General features: G+C 41.7%; 1 protein-coding gene across 1 annotated transcript in view; it reads right to left on the bottom strand.

Annotated features, from left to right (window-relative positions):
- The window catches only part of CRIM1 (cysteine rich transmembrane BMP regulator 1), a 175,113-nt gene extending 156,828 nt beyond the window's left edge, over positions 1–18,285 (bottom strand). The window contains exons 1-2 of the mRNA XM_054280186.1: positions 17,553–18,285; positions 3,540–3,713 (exon numbers count right to left, since the gene is read on the bottom strand). Of these exons, the coding sequence (XP_054136161.1) occupies positions 3,540–3,713; positions 17,553–18,285 (907 nt within the window). The remainder of the gene's footprint in view (positions 1–3,539; positions 3,714–17,552) is intronic.
- Positions 18,286–18,549: the final 264 nt, after the last annotated feature.

The raw sequence follows: 18,549 nt of genomic DNA, 5'->3' as shown, positions 1-18,549 counted from the left end.
TTCAAGCCTCATGATGGAGTTGGGAGGCCTCTAAGCATAAATGTGCTTTATGCTATGTATTCTATGAAAGTAAGAACTCTTTAAACATTTCTAGCATTTCTACATGAAAATTAGACAGAATTTGGCTACCAAGTTCTCTGACCAAACCAATCCTTTCAAATGTATCTAATCCTACTATTTTCCAGGAGAACAAGGGCAAGGGATGGAGATGACTGCCTTGAGTACTTGCATTACTTGAGATTGCACTTTAGCCTTGCCATACTTTCTTCCCAGTAGACATTGGGAAGAACAATTGAGTAGAGATTAATTTCTTCTCATTAGAGGCTTTCCCAGTACAGGGTAGGGCCACTCTCAGGGAGACAAAATAAAGAACATGGCTTCAGGGCCTGTCAATGACATCTGAACAACGTGACATTAGAGCCCAGGTGACCTCATTTTGGGAAGGAGGGATAGAAGTTGTTTTAAGTGCACTGGGGTACAAACAGAATTAAATAGGTAGGAAAAGAAAGGGATAGAGAGAGGTAAAGCTGGAATGAAATATGAGGAGCCCAGGGAGGCAGGCAGAACCCAAGCCAATAGGAAAAGAAAGGTCCTACTTGAAGCTAACATGAGAAAACTTTGGGTTAGCAGAGTAAGAAAGCCAGAATTGACATCAAGCCCGGAGGGGAAGACCACACACAAGCTGGAAAGCTGAAGTGTAAGACAAACTAGATAAAGAAGGAAGATGACTGAAAAGGCTCTTGAAAGGGAAGGGGCTAGCAGGAAAAGGCACAAGAAAATGAAGTACATGCAAAAGTCTCAACCCCTTAGCACATTCCCATATGGAAACAGGATTCCAGATTTAAGTCCACTGTTTGTTACTTGTCAGGTTGTATCTATGCAACAGATTCCTTATCTGCAGGCTTGCAGCAAGCTGGGCAGTTTTCTTCAGAAACTCTTATTATGGTGTATCCATCACTCAGGTATTCAACTTGTCTTTTTAATCACACTGTGTATTTAATTATCCATGTAAAGTGTGGTGAGGAGATAGAAGTTAGACTACCCTCCCTTAGTCCCACTTTCCATGGCAACAGATTCTATTAGAGTATTTAAAGGTTTAAATTACTAGTTTCAAATCTTCCTGCTATTATCTTTAACAGACAAGCCAAAAGAGTGAAGTATACATCAGTACTTTGGATTTCAGGAAAATCTTAATTTGACATATTTAACAGATCTTATGAATCATCCCTTTTTACATGACACTACACTTTAAGATTTAGCTTGCCTTATAAAAGCTGAAAGATTTCTCTATTTTAACATGCTCATAGACCCCTCTGGTTTGTGTGCTACCTAAACCATGTTTCAGGTGGACTTTCCTTGTGGCTGAATTCTATTTTCAGACTATTAAAATCTGAAAACCTGAAATAGTCAAGCAGCAAATACTGGCTCAGACACACCAAAGTGTCTATTCCATTTTACCTAAGAGACTTGGCTTGCTTAGCAAACAGGGACGTGGCAAGCACCAGTGGAAAAAAGTTATTCTTCTTTTCCATTAGCTTAGGTACAGGATGAAGCATTACTTTGGTTTTAATTACCAAAACAAGAACTAATGCATTTAAAGAAACAACCTCCATTAGCAGTTAGCATTCAATTACCAATCCTAGCCAGAGAAAGCGGGAATAAACATTTACAGGGCAAAATCCAGTAGGCAAATTCACAGACAATATCTGTAAAATGCAGAAATCAAAATTACATTATGACTTCTGCCTGTCTATTAGGAAATACAAAGGGATTTACCTTCCAACATCCCTCAGTGGTACAGTTTGATAGTCTGAGGATGCAAATGCAAATTCACATTCTTAGGAGTAAAAGCTGGACTGTTTTAACACTCAAGTTGTAACTGCCAGACTTCTGTTATTTAAAGGTACCGCTGTTGCTTCAACACTTGCATCAGCCATCCTTTCCAACTGTGAAAAATTAAAAAGTCAACAGGCCCTAAACACTTCTACTGGTGCCCCACAGTCTGAGGCTTTGGAAGAACACCTTCCCCACTCCACAAAGAAATAAAACAGAGGGGAAAAAGAAGAAAATTACACCTCTGAAAAAAATAACTGCACCACAGCTCTTATACCAGTCAGTTTACATGTAGAATATTGTTACCTCACGTATAATTATGAAATGCTGGGGGTTTTTAATGAAAATTTAGCTGAAAAAAAGATTGCTGAAAGCAAGTGACTCAGAATCAACCTACTTCAGCTATGCCATTCCAAAAGCTAAGTCCATTTCTTCCAAGGCTGCAAAGTACAAAAAGACAACCCACAGCAGATTTTCACAGCAAGTACACGATGAGCTGCCATGCCAGCAGAGTCCTGCTGAAATACTACAGACTTAGTTACACATTCACAAGTGAAGAGAAGGGTAAGACTGAAGAATCCATACATGCTATTGCCCACTATCACACCAACAGACCAAAGGTTCTACCTCTGCTCTTCCTAGAGTTACATAAGGAAAAAAACCCACAAAAATCTCAGACTAAGCACTTGCGTGCCTTTAGTAAGCAACACCACAACCAACAATCCTGAGTATATTTCTTCAGTTTCTCACAACATCTCCTTATCTAAAGTATGTAGCACAAAACCAATTTTCTTAACACAAAAGAAGTACAACAGATGACATCACATCACACTTCCTTAAGTATAAAATCCCCCTAACTTAAAATATGGTCAGTAGCCTCATAAATACATTAACTTTTTCCAAAGTAGTCTAATTAAGCAGGTCCACATCACTAATCAACTTCTGCATGTTCTTGAACACTTCAGAGAATAAACAGTAATTACAGCATCATAAAAAATGGTCCAAGATCACTCTTTTAATTGCTGTCCAGAACAATCCAGAAATACATTGTGTAAATTGAATTCCAGCTGAATATATTTGAGCCAACTCATTTCCAGTGTGACCATAAATAACAAAAAGGAAAAAAAGCAAAACAAATATGGAAGTATGCACAAGCATAAACATATGGGGCCTAATACAAATCTAATCAGAGGAACATAGGAACTGTAAAATACGAACAGTAAGGTAATGTAACATTATGTAAACTTAAAGAAAATAGCAATTCACACATTCATATAATAAAAGATATAAGTATAATCAGTAACTACTCCTTTACTATGCCTTTACTCTTACAATCCATGTTTGTGTTTAATGTGTTTATTCATTATTCAGTCACATCAACACATCTAAAGGGTATTCCACACGGCTTTGCAACTGAAGGTAAGCAAATGTAGCTACCACAAACTACAAACAGAACTGTTTAGCCTTAAAATCTGCAAACATCATAGCACACAAAGCATGTTTTTTCCCTTCTTAAACTTAAGCATTTAGAATAATAAGCTTATGAAGTACTATCTTCCTCTAAAACACAGACCTGTTTTTTGACATGTAGAAGACCAGAGGGATCTGAAACTACACAAGTCATCCTTAAACACATTACACTCTAGTTTTTCACCCACTGTACAGAAAAAATTACTAACTCTGAAATACTGAAAATAGGGGCTTACCTTCAATCCTTTTCAAGGCCGACAGACAAGTATCCCGGCTTGGAAACTCAAATGGATTATTACAGGTCCGAATGGTGTCACATTCGCACTTCCCGTTGATTATGTTACAACCTGTTATAAGGTTTTCATTGCACGGTTCAAATCCAAGAAGCTGATCATCATCCCAGTTTTCATCTAAAAGAAACAAACAAACTCGTTCACTATTGGATTTCAGCTGCAGGAGGTGATTTTCAGCTGCTTTGGAGCTGGGTGGGATTCACTTCAAGTTTAACACAGTGCTAAAGAGAAGATAACAGATTAAAAAAATAACAGACTAATCCAAAAGTGGGATTTGCCAAATACCCCAAATACCTTATCTCACAGCTGTTCTGCAACATGTTCAACTGCCCATGTTGCTAAAGAAACTGGCATTGTTTACTTCCATCTGTATGAAAAACTATGTCATCTCAGGAAAACGCATAGCTGTAGTACAAATGAGTGCTATTCTAACAGAAATAACTTTTGCAGATAGCTGAAGTTATATTTATAATGGAAGTGAGAGCATTGTACAGAATCTGCAGCTGTTACAGAAGTCAAAATTGAGTCAGAAAGCAAGCATTTTAAAAGATGACTAAAAAATGCATCACACAGAATTCACTCCATGGAGATAACTTTTTATTACAGAAAAGCTGCAAGATGCCAGACCTCTGATTCCATTATATGACCAAAAATGAGTTTTCCAGCAGTCCTCAATTATCATGCATATTCCTGGAGAATTGACCAAGCACATTGCATTCTTTGCTGTCAAGGGTCTATAGATAGAGGGACCAGGATGAGCCTCTCTGCTTAAATAATTCTGTTCCTTTTGAATCAGTCCTGTCAAATGTATGTAACTGGTGTTCCAGTTCTAACTGCCCATCTTCCTTTCAGGAGGCCACATGCAACAAGATTTTTTTTTCCCCTCCAGAAAGAAATACAAATCCAGTCAATCCAGAATTCCAAAAGATTACCAGTCCTACAATATCTCAGTTTTCTTAGGTCAAGTACACATACAGCAATATCCCATGAATCAGAAGATTAATCAAGATAGAAAAATAGAACATCCTGGATTTGAAGAGACCTTCAAAACCATCCAGTTCCAACCACCCTGCATGGATAGGGACACCTTCCACTTAGACCTCAGTGGTCAAAACTCCATTCAGTCTGGCCTTGAACACTTCCAGGGCATCTACAACTTCTCTGGGCAACCTGTTCCAGTGCATCACCACCCCCACAGTACAGAATTTCTTCCTAAAATCAAATCTAATCCTATTCTCTTTCAGATTTAAACCATTCCCCCTTGTCCTATCACATACTTGTTTAAGCAAGACTGAAGAAACTAAACTAGACATCAGGTGTTCTTTGCTACAGAATGCCAGATGTTTTATAGACAGACAAGCTTGGAAAATTAAGTGCTACAAAATAGTTGCACAGAGTCCACTGATTTCTACTAATGACAAAAGGAAAAAAATAGATATTTTTAATCTTTATATCCTTACATTCAACAGCAGCACTCACATTGTGCATTCTGAATAGTTCACTCCAATTTTATTTACTATCAACAAGCAAGTTTCCAATATAGATCCTGCCAAAAAGCACTTCAAAAAAGTTAAAATATCTTCCAGTTATGCATGGTGGGTTTCCTCTTGTTGTTGGGGTTATCAGAGGCTGTTCTCCATATCCAGTATGAGAGGCCACAGCAAATCCAAAACTGTCATTCAGTAGTCTGATGCTCAACAGAAGCCTAAAAACTAACAGCAAATAACAGTATATGCACACACATGCTGAGGTTGGCAAGTAAATTCTTTCCACTCACAGAAATATGCAGAATATCTGCTAACCTGAAGTTTTTCCTGTTTTGGGAGGGAAAAAAGTATTTAGAAAGAGCTGTTTACTAGTTCAGTACTGTACATGATCTACAGGAAGTGCCACAGCAGATTCTCACCAGTATACTTCTCCCTGTACAACAAAATCCTTGCCTTCTATTATGAGCTGGCAAAGTACCCTGTTGACAAAAACACTGATAAACAACAAAGTCCATTTTAGATGTGAAGATGGGAATTTCCATGGGAACCTCATGGCTCTTCTCCATAAAAATTGCAAGGGAAGAATAGTCAGTAACCCCAGGAAGTAATTTTTTTCTTACTTTAACCTATCATCCAATACAGCAGCTGTATCAATGAAAGTCAAAGGAAGCACAGAAGTTCCTGAAGAGAAACGATTAAAATTCTTTCAAAGGAAGATGCCTCTCCTGTAATGCTTGGGATACTCTCATTGTGATAAGGCCTTGCATACAGAAGGAAAAAAAAAAAAAAAAACCCAACAAAAAACCCTGAGAATTTGGAGAACAATAATACATCCTGTTTTTGAGAAGCCGGAATACAGCCAGGACAATTTGTATTTTACAAATTACAGCATTAATCCATGTAAGGACAAGAACAAAAGCTACACCTACGGTCCAAGACTTGCTGGTCGAAACTCTGTAACAGCAAGGACCACAGCTTCATCCACACCAGCCCTACAGCCTTAAGGGGTTTGTGGTGCTCCCTGTTTGTGACAAGAGCATTCCTTCGGCACTCCTGGGTGCAGGAGAGGAGCCCAGAGGCAGCGTGTGGGCTCTCAGCCCTGCGCCCCCAGGCCAGCGCAGAGCAGGCTGGAAGGACACACAGATGGCAACTCTCTGCTGCTCTTCTAGCAAACCACTTTAGAGCATCTCTGCTGCTTTGCCTTGTGGTATTTCAGCACTAGGGCTTCTCCAGGCAGACAGATCAGCAGGATCCTGTCACATGAGAGCTGCCCACCCCATTTAAGGTGGGACCCAGCTGGCACAGAGAGCAGACTTGTCCCCTGACAGTGGCAAAACGTCTCAATGCACATGCATTGCACAGTGTGGCACTACACACACCGATTTCCAGACAGGTTACTGCTTGCTACCACATCTGCCAGCCCTCACAAGTTTTCTGAAAAGGAGTACACAGGAAGCACATAGCCCAGTAGTAGGTGCACCTGAAGTCTTCACTGCCACACACCTCAAAAATTAACTCAGTAGACATTAAAGTCTTAATGAGAAGAGAAATCCCTCAGTAATACTTGTTCAGGCTATACTTCTAACGTGTTAAATCTTCAAACAAGGTATTTATTTTTCATTACTGGGTGATAATAGAAAAGAGTAACATTCAGACAGGAAGAATGCAAATTCAGTATTAGCCTGTACATCTTCTACCAGCCTGCTTTTCACACAACTTTATTTAGAAACAAGATTTCCATCAATGAAGTAGCAAACATGTAGCAAGAGCTTACTTAGGTTCAGTAAATCAGTGCCAAGTCTACCATAATTTTTCATGCAGACTAAAGACTGACTCCTTTTCCTAGCTGATTTAGTCCTTTTATGAACATAATTTCAAAGTCCTGTTAGATGAATAATTGTTTACCACTTAGAATAAACTCTCAGAAGTCACATAAATATAGGCAGAACAAAATTCTTTGGAATGGAAGGTACAACCACATGAAAGTATTCACATGAGCTAAAGGGACAAACCTAGCCTATCACTTCAGTTCCAAGCTTTGGATACTTGATGCAAAGACATCTAGTGCTCTCCTTGATGCAGATAAACAGTGGTCCAGTACAGCATGCTCACACCTTTAGAGGTCAGCAATATTTTACCTGATAAGGGAATGATATCTTGTGCAAAACATATAACCTAGCCTCTATTATTCAAAAAGATCATGTCCTGGAGACTATTCTAAAAATACAACTTGTACACACCAGTGATTTGGGACCTGGACAGTTCACAAACTATTCCAGGCTGTATACCTTTTCCTGCACGCTCTGCTTGACCTCTATGGCTTCCTTTCCAGAAGACTGGTTTTTAATGCCAACCTCTCAAATCTGGATGATGTGACCAAAACCTGAAATGTACTAATTTGTGAAAGCATTATTTCTCTGCAAGCAGGGCCAAAACCCCCAGATATAAGAATCTATGCCTCAAACCTTGCTACATACATCCTACCCCCAGCTACTTCTAGGACACCTAAAACCACAAAAATCAAGTGTGTACTTAACACTCCAGAGTTTTTAGAAGCAATGCAGCTGGAAAAAAAGCCCAAGTAAACTATTAGTTTTCATCCAAACTGATCTTTATTTAGCTGAGATTTTCACCACCTCATTGTGCTGGCATGTTTAGGTAAGGGCAAAAAATCAAAGGGCTGCACTTTTTAGCCATCCTGAGTTGTCACTGGAGTCTTGTTATACAGTCACTCAAGTACATTTTGCACACAAGCCTCAAAGAGTTCAAATGCTCCCAGCAGGCTCATAACTACGGCTTCAAAGTCATTTCTCTTTCAAATAATTTCTATCTACATGCAATTCCCCACTCCTTCCAACTCATTCAGGTAAGTTCCAGATAATAAAGTTTCAGATAATAAAGTAGTTCTGCATTTACTCAGATCAAAGTTAAGTCTTGGACATAGTACCTTTTAAATTCTTCCAACTGTGCTTTCCTACCAAAAGGAAGCCACAGGAAGAGAGACTTCACATTAATCCCAATTTTTTTTCCTTTTCTCTTCTATCATTCATATAATCACCTGCTTTCTGCAAAGTAAATGTTTCAGCTTGCTAAAAATTCACATACTGCTCAGGGTTGCTGAATTCCCAAGTCCTGTCATAGCATGCACCTAAAGTAGGGAAGAGGATTAAGGCATTAAGAAGTTGAACAAGAGATCCTTAAACAGGTCTAGTCTGGGAAACAGTCTGAGAAATATGTCTCTGGTAAGCAGCATTCCATCACTTCTTCCATACTATATCCTACATACCAGCACTCACAACACAGCACCATGCAAGGCATAGTGGTCACAACTGAAGCATTCATCTTATTTGCCTGAAGAGCTGCCTGTGTTTTTAGCAAAGCATGCTGCTGAGAAAGTAACTTTAAGCCTTACTTCCAAGGCACACACTACCTCGCTATGGTTACATTTGTTATTTATTACTACCCAAAGGATCATCTCAAAACAGTGCAAACTAAAAGTACAAGGAAAGACCTTTTCAGAGCCTGCTTCTCCATTGCTTAAAGTTTTGCTTTCCATTCCTTCAAATTCTCAATTCCTTCTGCCTGCCACAGAAATTTCTGTTTTGTGCCCCAACCCCTCTCTTTCTTTCGGGACATTTAATGACTATCAGCTATAGTTTGGAGAGTATTATACTGTTCACCTTCACAGTTTAGATAATGCATCATCTCGAAACAGCAAGAAACACACTGAAGTGATCACTGAAGTACCACTGCTGAAAACAAATGCACAAGCATTTGGCCCATAATAATCTCATGTTTACCACCCTACCCTTTGAACTGCAATTTAACTGGAGTGGATTGAGTCAACTCCCATAATTTACATTTAACTGCAGCATGTTGCTCTGCTACTTCTACCTTTTTTTTTGAGCATCCCAGGTAGCTCTTAGGATGCTGAAAAGACACCATAAAATATATCGATGACTGAAGTGAAACTGTATAAGCCACATGTTACAGACTCTAGCATCCTTTTAAATCTGCATTTGAAGACAAGAGAGAAGCAATCCCTATCAAGACTGGTACTGCCCTCTGGGAACTGGGAGGCAGAGGGGGGAACCTTTCAGAAACTCCCCCATGAAACTCCCCCCAAGGTCTGAGCACCACCACTCCAGCACACTGCTATACAGAAGAGCATTTCCGAATCAGTGGTATTCATTAAGATGGCATGAGACTCTGAAAAGATTCTAACTTGCTAAAATAAAAAAAGGAAATGCTTCTTGCCAGTAGACTCTCGCTTCTCTTTGAACAGGAAAAAAGAATGATGGAAAGGAAATTCATGTTTTGGAGGAGCTGAACAATAGAAATGACTAATTACCACTAAAGAATGCTTGAAACCCAGCCCCAGACCTTGAAAAGCAGCAAAGGAAAAACTAGCCTTGAAGTGAGTTTGAGGTCATACACTGGCTTCAATCCTTTCCCCTCCTGCAACTTATTCCTCCACTGAAGTCATGAATCAGGGACTAGAGCCGGCAGAATCTTTTATGGCAAGACACACAGCTGAGAGCTTTGTGAGAAAGCATTTTTTCCCACATCTTGGAATGGTTCATTTTCCAAGATCAAATCTTCTTGTGGAATGTACAGCAATACAAAAGGGTTTTGCAGTTTCCTGAGAAAGTTTCTAGCCAAAGCTAGAAAGCAGAACTGTACCACAACATCTACATAGCTCAGGAACACATGCATGTAATGCTTGCCTCCAATCTGACTGCCTGCTTTATCTCAGGTGATCAAATCCCCAATGTAGTGAGAAAGATTTCCATTGCAGCAGCTCTTCTTGTGTCTGAAGACAGTTATTTCATACTAAGGAATGCAGAAAATATTTCAACAGACGCACTTTCCAGTGAATTATCAGAAACTCTACGGAAGTCTTGAGGAAGGCAAGGAGATAAGTGGAAATGTTAAGTGAAGCATGTGACATGGACAACTATTGCAAGTTTTGAAGTTTTCCCCACACTGTCTGGGATATTTTGCTTCTCCAGGTACCCCACTTCCACCTTTCTTTTTGTGTGGGTGGGTGAAGAAGGGGGAATGGAAGGAAGGAAGAATGGGGAGGAACGTGTTTTGCCTTTTGTTTTTCTATGACTTTCACTCAGAGTTCCCCATAGCAAAAATAAAATATACTTCCAAAAGCCTTCTTCCCCAAATATGGTCTGAAATAATAAATGAGTTTTACATTTATACACCTGAAAATAAGACTTATAAGCAAATTATCTTAAACTGATGACCAGAAACATGTCCTGTTTGTAAAAAGCTAACTGAAAATACTGCATTGTGTCCCTGGATTTAATTGCTCAGAAAAAGCCTCTGCCAGTACTCCCCTGATTAGAACGAGCATGGACAGCAGTGTTTCAGTTGTCATAGCAGATTTTTCCTCTAGCTCTAGAAAACTCACTGCAAAAATAATTGCTAAAGTCTCAGAAAAGGGCCAAAGCTTCATAACCATTTTCCAAAGCAGTCTAAAATTCCAATTTTTTTTTTCCAAGCTGCACTCTGCACCCACATGCTTCAGAGGCCTGCATGTACAGCAGCACACATCAGCTTCACTGCATACAAGTAGCTGGCTGGCAGCTTGCTGGAGCTGCTAGGCACAGGCAAAGGTGACAGGAGTAGGAAAAGTTTTGTCAAAGACAAATTCCGGAACAGGGCCGTGAGTAAAGCAACCTATACCAAGAACAGTTCACACTATTGTAAGAAATCTGATATCCTAAATATTTTGCCACTTTCCCCCCCAGTCATTAATGCAGCACCACTGAACACCATTATTACAACATATTTCAGAGGAATTGTACCCCATCTCTTAGTCACAGAAGACTGCAGGGAAAACTCAGGCCTGGATTTAGAATTACCCTCAGGGCTTCTTTTCATTTCCTAAAACCTAACTTAGAGATAGACATCAAGTTCAGCATTTCTTTTGTGAAAGCAGCACAGGTTACATCAGTGCATGTAACACCATTATCAGCATGACCCCAGCTTTTTATCAACCACCCATCAGTGAGGGGAAAAAAATACCTCCACACACACATCCAGCCTTTCTGAAAAAATCTTGAGGAGAATACAATACAACCCGTAGCAAAACAGTGAAATTTAATTCATTTCAAGGACAAATGACCCAACAGAATGGGCTCTCTTGGATTCAGAAACATTACACTTGCTCGATTTTTCATCAAAAAAAAAAACCCAAACAAAAAAAACCAAACCCAAGTCCATTCAAACAAACAAACACCAACCAACAACTGAAGCTTAACAGTGGCTATATAAGGCTTAAAGCTTAGGAAATGAGTAAGAACATGGGAATTGGTGCATGCTTATAAGCCAGTCACTGTTTTTCCTCCTGTCCACAATCCCTCTATGCCCGGTTTGTTTTCTTATTCAGTCCTAAAAAGGACTTGCACGATTATGAGCCACAAGGGTCATGATCATGCAGATTCTTGAGTTAGGTACCCAGTATACCCAGTGAAAGCTGCTGGGGACTGAATATTGCCTCTGGTAAAGGTGCGAACTGCTTCCATTCTTCTCAAAACGTTAGGAAGGGCTTATTTCCCCAAAACAAGGCCATAGACAAGAGCTCCCCCAGACACTATTTTTAATCTGTACACTTATGTGGAATTTAATCTATGCTAAATTATTTTCCCATGTTAGTTTACATTGGTAAGTTTCTCCACATTGGTAAGTTTCTCCACACACATAAGCTTTCTGTGTCAGTATCAGTCATTTTCCAAATTCCAGTATAGTCAGACACAACCAGTGTCACTCAAAGTCTCAGGCAAAACCCCGAGTTCGTGATTTCCAAGTTTACATTCCCTGTGGATTAAATGCATTCTCAAATGAAAAGCAGTTTATAAGTCACAAGAGATAATTAATAGGTCACCTCTACAAAGTATTTAATCCATTAAAACAGAAACATTTGGTTCTGTCTACAAAGTCCTATAAACTTATTGAGATGAAGAATCCTTAAGGGGGGCACAAAGTAAGGAGGGGAAGAGGACAGCATTTTTGAATCATATTAATGGGTTAATTATTGCATAATATGCCTGTCAGTGAAATGACATTTTGGTTGACTAAGTACCAGGCAAGAAGTTAAATTATGCAAGAATCTTTGAATTAGCTAGAGAGTGCTTAAACCAGCAAAGATGCCTAGGGGCAAGTTCGAAGGTAGTTTAAAAAATAAAAAAAGGAAAAACTATCTTTATAAAAACCATGGTTTTAGGGAACCTGGTAAAATAATCAGTTTCTGTGTAGAAAAATTCACATAAGCAAAGGATGCTTATACAAAGTTTTAAAAGCTAAAAATAAATAAAAAGAGAATATTCCTCTTACTAGAGTTAAAAAACTTAGTAATCTACAGCAAGACTTCTAGTTTTAAAATTACTGTGCTGATCCACAATAGCAAAGTCCTACTAATTCCTGCATCATATCTGTTAGATGTTTCCATTTAATTTTTACTGAAATACTGGAACCAAGTCATTTCTAAAATTGAAACATGATGCCCAGAAACAGAGAGGAAACCATTTCCAAGTCAAATAAGCACCTGATCCAATTCAAATTCCATGCCACACTCAGAGTTACATGTTCTTACTGATGCTGAGATTTCGGCATTGATGGAATACAGAGCAGAAATGGCTTATAAATTATCCAGTCTGTGTGTAAGAAGTCAGCATCCTCCTAGTCAGTGTTTTTGGGGGTGGCAGGGAGGAGGAGTAGGGGAAGGGGATTGTTAAATTTGATCAAGACTAGCATATGAGAACCTGAATATTCATTAAAGAACTACTTCTCATTCCAGTTTCACAACTTTAGCAGTTTTTCTGATAACTTTCTTTTTCGACAACATAAATATTTTTCTGTTTGTCTCCCTGATAGTCTGGATTGCTGACAGCCTTTGAACAAAGTACTTTGACTGTTTTCACAACAGCAGCCATTGGTACGCCAATATTGATAAGTCCTCAACTAGATCATCAGTTCTAACACTTGATGTTACTGAAAGAAGTTCTCTGCACACACATGGACATCAGAACCACTTGGACATTTCCCCAGCCATTCACTACATAACAAAGAAAAAACCCAACCAAAAAGTTAAGATATTTGGGCAGCACTGTTCCAGTGCAAACAGATGCAAACAACTGGGTTACAGTTACATGAAACTTCCAGATTACTTGAACTCCAGTAACTTGTACAGAAAGCAAAATACTGCCTGAGTCTTTAGGGGTCTGGACTGCATCACAAGCAAGAAGCCAAGCATGTAGTATAGCAGTCTGTCTGGAGACAGAGCACCAAGGGGAGGGCTTTGTGTCCACTGACCCATTATAGAGCACAGCACTGAAAACAAGGCTCTCCAAAGGGTACTAGCTACCAAAGTTACTAATGATAACAAATACTATCAAGTCTGCAGGCAAGCTGTTCTTACTTCAGTAAAGCAGGGAGAACTGCATTAGCACACATGTAAACCAATGCCTGAACAAAACAAGAAGAAACAAGATCAGCTTTCCTCTTCCAAATTTTGAAAATAAAAAAGCTAGGCTTACAAGGTTTAAACTCTTCTCATCAGTTCCAGTTTCACTAATCTTCACTTGCATACCGTACACTGTGTCCTCAGGGATGAAAACTAGGCAGACTTGTGGGTGGGGAGAAGACAATGGACACATCCAAGGTCTCCCAACTTGCCCCAGCAAGGTGTCAGACAGACTGTAATGCTCCAAACTCCCTAAAACATGCAGTTTAGTAAATGAGACTAGGACTAGCCACAATAAGGAAAGCTTCTGCCATCATACTAGGAGATTAACACGCATATAGCTTCCCAATACTTGCCTAAAATTTGCTACAGCAACCTGCTCCTGGTCCCAAGGGAACTTCAGAAATTATATGCTAGGCAGTAAGCAAAAAAATACAGCAATAACTGTACCACCCACCACCAAAAAAAGACCCAATTAACAATTAAAACAAAAAACACACCCAAACCCCATTAAAACCAAACCAACACCAAACAATGTAACAGATTATTGGTAAGCTAGTGGCACAGTGATACCTTCTTTCAATGTCTACCTAGAGGCTAATTCATAAGGAAGTACAACCTAAAGAGAAACTAAGAACACCTTCAGACTAGCAGTTTTGTTAAGCATGCATTTCAAATGTATCAAAAAACCCTTATGTTTCTGTTACACAGTTAAAAATAATTTGCAGTCATTTTCAGTGTTATCTTATTGACTATTGTCAAGACTTTGATGAGTTCAGCAAAGCAATCTAGGCCTCCTCATCTAACAGCACCAGAAACTGGAGAAGCGGGGAAACAGACAAAAGAGCGTAATCTCAAGAAATGCCTTCACAAAGTAACCTAACTTCTTTGGTAGAGCTTTTTCAAGGCTCTCCGCTCCTCTGGAAAGCCAGAGCCCACCCAGCTGCAGAAGCCAAAGCTAAGGTGTTTTGGGAGAACTTCAGTCTAATTCAGTTGTGGGCCCATGACTACCTTTAAAGGTAGAGAGTAAGGACAGTTCCTGCTTTGCATTTAAAATTTCTCAAGCTTAAGAGTCTTTGAAAGGGGGTGTAGGCTCTCAACACCTCATACCACAACCAATCCAGAAAATCCCTGTAAAGGATGCTGTAAAGTCAACAGAGGCTGGATGTGTGCAAAGTCTCTCAAGAATGCCATTTAGGAGGTGTAGCTACCAGCACTAGGACCTCAGAATTATTACTTACTAAGAATACAACTTCATTCATGAAAGGCATTTACCCACTTCAGGATAACAACACAAATGGAGTGTTAGAACTGCTTAGAGATGTGAATTGTTAAGGTGGTGAGATGAACAAGAACTTCCTTCAGCTTTTGGAATGATAAAGGGAAAAACCCCTCAGGAGCCGCAACAGATTTCATTTATAAACAGTGCTTTAACAAAGAATAATCTGTTTGTAATTTCAGAAAGAGAAGCTACCAGCAACAGATGCCACAGAGACTTCTCTGTCAGGTGTTATGGAACTCATTTATGTTCAGTGTGTTAAATGCTAGAAACAAGTTAACAGACAAGTACTTCTACCTGTTGCTATTCCAGTTCTCAGTATTCTGCAGCCTAGCATATGCTGATAGTCTGAAACAAGACAGGGCTGAAGCTTCAAAAACGATACAAAAAAACATGCTTATAACTGTAGCCAGTAGGGGTCATTTCAGTGTAAAAAATTGCAATGAAAGAAAAGACTAGGGACAGGAAGAAGCATAAAAACATGAATTTCTATTCACACAGTTCTGTAAAACACTTCCATTTCCTCCTCCCTGGACTGGGGAAGGAAAGGGTTTGCACTCCTAATGTGCATGACAACAAAAAAAGTGCATCCTTTATTCTGTTAATGGATAAAGGCATGGCTTAATACTACTCACATCAGGCATCACCAGCCTAGCCTGTTGCATGTATGGCTGTAAACTGAACAACTGTTTAGGTCATCACAATCAAAAAACCAGAGCTATTCAATCTCATATTAGCGATCAGAGGCAGTTCAATCAGTTCCCTTTTATCCTTGCTGCCACCTCACGTGCAAAACATGCACCATGAAGAACAACATACCACCTCTGTTCCTCAGAATGAGGTAGTTTCCTGACAATTCACTAACAGGCATTCCAAGATTATTTATTAGGCTGACAGTTCAGCTTGGTTCCTTTTCATTTATGAGAATGAAAATTAAATAGATAAGTAAGAATAAGAAAATTAAATAGGAAAGTTATCTCCCTTAGTTATAGTTAATAGATCATTATCTCCCTCCCCTAGGACTATTCCTATAGGGACAGCTGGAACCAGTTTCTAACCACAACACTAATTGAAACACAATCTTGCCAACAAATGCTTCATACTATTTTCAACAGTAGATGGGACGTGTTATGAGCTGAACTACAGCAACCTACAGATTGCATCACTTCAAAGGAATGAAATACTCCTAAACTGCCAGAGATGTCCATACTGTGATACAGTAAGGAAATCGTAGCATTAAGGCTTTTAATGACTGTAGGTTCTTAGTTCCTTTAACCACCGAGAAGGGGGGGAAGCTATTTTAGCCCAGCTTTTACTCAAAAACACACAACAAGAGAAACTCCTGCAAAACCAGGTAAGTTTCCCAAGTACCTTTGCTTGTACTTTTCTATTTACAAAAACTTTTCCAATACATATTAAAAATAAGACACTACACCAATGTACATATTCAGCAACACAGTCTCAACCAAGGTCTTCAAAATAGTTCAGGGCCATTTAAAATTGTTTTAACAATCGAGCTTTTAATCTAGAGCTCATCCTACCCAAGCATCAGCTCCTGAGGCTGACAGCATTGGTTGTAGCACAGGTGGGACGCACTGCCCTGCTCTGCTGTGGTTTGCAATTTATTTGTTATGGAGGCAAATGGAGTTTTAAACTAATAATGAGCGCCAGGACAAAGGTCAGCTGCCCACTAAAAATTACCGGGTTTAGCTTTCTTAAAATAGTGCATAATTTTAAATGCAAGTTTTTTGGACAGATGCTGGCTCACCAGTTCTCTGGACTTTCTACTGCCCTCTACCCGCCGAGAGGAGACCGCCTCCGTCTCCTTTTCCAGAATTGTCGAAGCTCCCGCTCCGAATCACATATACATTTATACATATCCCAAACTACTGCTTATTTGTAACTTCTTTACAGCGCCATGTTTTCCCTCAACTTGGGGGGAAAGGCAATTGGAGGCACAAGAGAAAGAGAGACTAAAAATTTGTCTCTGGGCTTTCATTAATTTATAACACATAAAAAAAAATAAATCTTAGGAATTCTGATAGATAAAAAACTGAAGGGGGGTGAATTCCTTTTGCATTTCATACCACTTTATCACCTCACAAGACGGTAGCAAGCTGGAGAGACTTTGAGAGGAGTTCTACCGTGGGTATTTACCGCCCTTGATGCTCCAGTAGGGAAAAAAAAGGCATATACTTATCATTATATGCCGAGTAGGACAGACAGAGAGATATTAAGTGACAGGAACAGGAAACAAAACTTTACAACAGATGATCAGTCTTCCTTGTTTCTTTACACAGAAGGGAATCCGAAATAGGCATCATGTGTGCACGACTGACCTCCGCCGATCTCCATCTGCCAAACTCTTCCCGAGTCCTTTATCATGGAATTTTAGCTGGGCATCAGCAGCTGATACACGCTATCAGCAACCCAGCGACACTACGCTACGGAGAATCAATAGAACCCTAAAGTTTAGGGTAAGAAAATTAAGGGCAAAACTTCTAAGTAGGAGTCTGTGAGGTTTTTTAAGCAGGGAAGGTTGGAAGACACGCTCGCAGATGGGACAGGCGGGCGGGATGGAAGGGAAGGCAAGGAAGGCGCACAGGCGTCCAAGACCTCGTAGGTGCGCCCTCCTTCCTTTCCCGCCGCCCATGGGGCGCCCCGACCCCGGGGCACGGATGGAGGGATGGGGGTGTCCCGCCGCCTCTCACCTTCGCAGACGCCCACTTCGTACTCGGTGATGGAGTCTCCGTTGAGCGGCGGTCGGATGACACAGCGCAAGCCCCGGTCGCAAGCTCCGTGCAGCCCATAGACACCCCCGCAGCTCTCGTTCCGCTGCCGAGCGCACATGAAACAGCAGCCGCAGATCCCCAGCACGATGCTGCCGGGGCAGCTCTTCGGTTCTTCGCATTTGGATTCGTCGCAGGGTAAGCAGACGAGAGCACGCGTCCCCGACTCGCCCAGCAGCAGGGCCAGCAGGAACAGCCACCCCGCGGCAGCCAGGTGCCAGCCGCCGTCTCCGCCCGGGCGTCTCCTCCCCGCCGAGACCGCTGCCAGGTACATCCCAGCCGCCGCAGCCCGGCCTGGGCCGGGGGGAGCCTCTCGGAAGCCCCCTCGCCGGGCGGCGGACCCGAGCGTGCCGCGGCTCCTTCCCGCCGCCCCCGCCTCCGGCCCCCCGAGGAAAGTTTCCTCTCTCGGCGGCGGCGGCTCAAGCCAAACTTCTCCTCCGGGTGGCGGCTCCGCCCGCTGCCCCCTCCGGGAAGCGGCGTCCCTCAGCCCGCCCGTCCCTCGCCCGGCGGCTCCCGGTCCGGCGGCGGCGCCGTGCGTGCGAGCGGCTGCGCGCGGCGGTGGCGGCTGGCTGTGTCCCCCTCGCGTCCCGAGCCCCGACTCGCCTCCTGCCTCACTCTCGCCCCGCTCCAAGTGCGCCCTCTGCCCTGCCCCCATTGGGCGATCACCGCCGCCGCACCGCCCCGAGTGCCCGTCCGCGCCTCTCTCATTGGGCACCGCCGGGGCTGGCCCGCCCCCTTCCCTCCCGCGCCCCCCCAGCCCCAGATCCTGGGGCTGGAAGAGGCGCAGCGGAGGCGAGGAGCAGCCTGGGCCCCACAGCGGCCGCCGCCTCCGCCTCCCCCTGCACCTCCCCTCCCCCTCCCGGGGCTCTGGGCGCGGAGCGGAGCGGGGCGGCGGCGCCAGACCGCGGGGACGGGCTGG

The sequence above is a fragment of the Melozone crissalis genome, unplaced genomic scaffold (genome assembly GCF_028551555.1).
Source record: "Melozone crissalis strain CALT ecotype California unplaced genomic scaffold, PUWL_Pcris_2 ptg000027l_1, whole genome shotgun sequence".
Taxonomy (NCBI): Eukaryota; Metazoa; Chordata; class Aves; order Passeriformes; family Passerellidae; genus Melozone; species Melozone crissalis.
The sequence above is the reverse complement of the archived record's forward strand: the minus strand, read 5'-3'. Positions and strand labels throughout refer to the sequence as shown.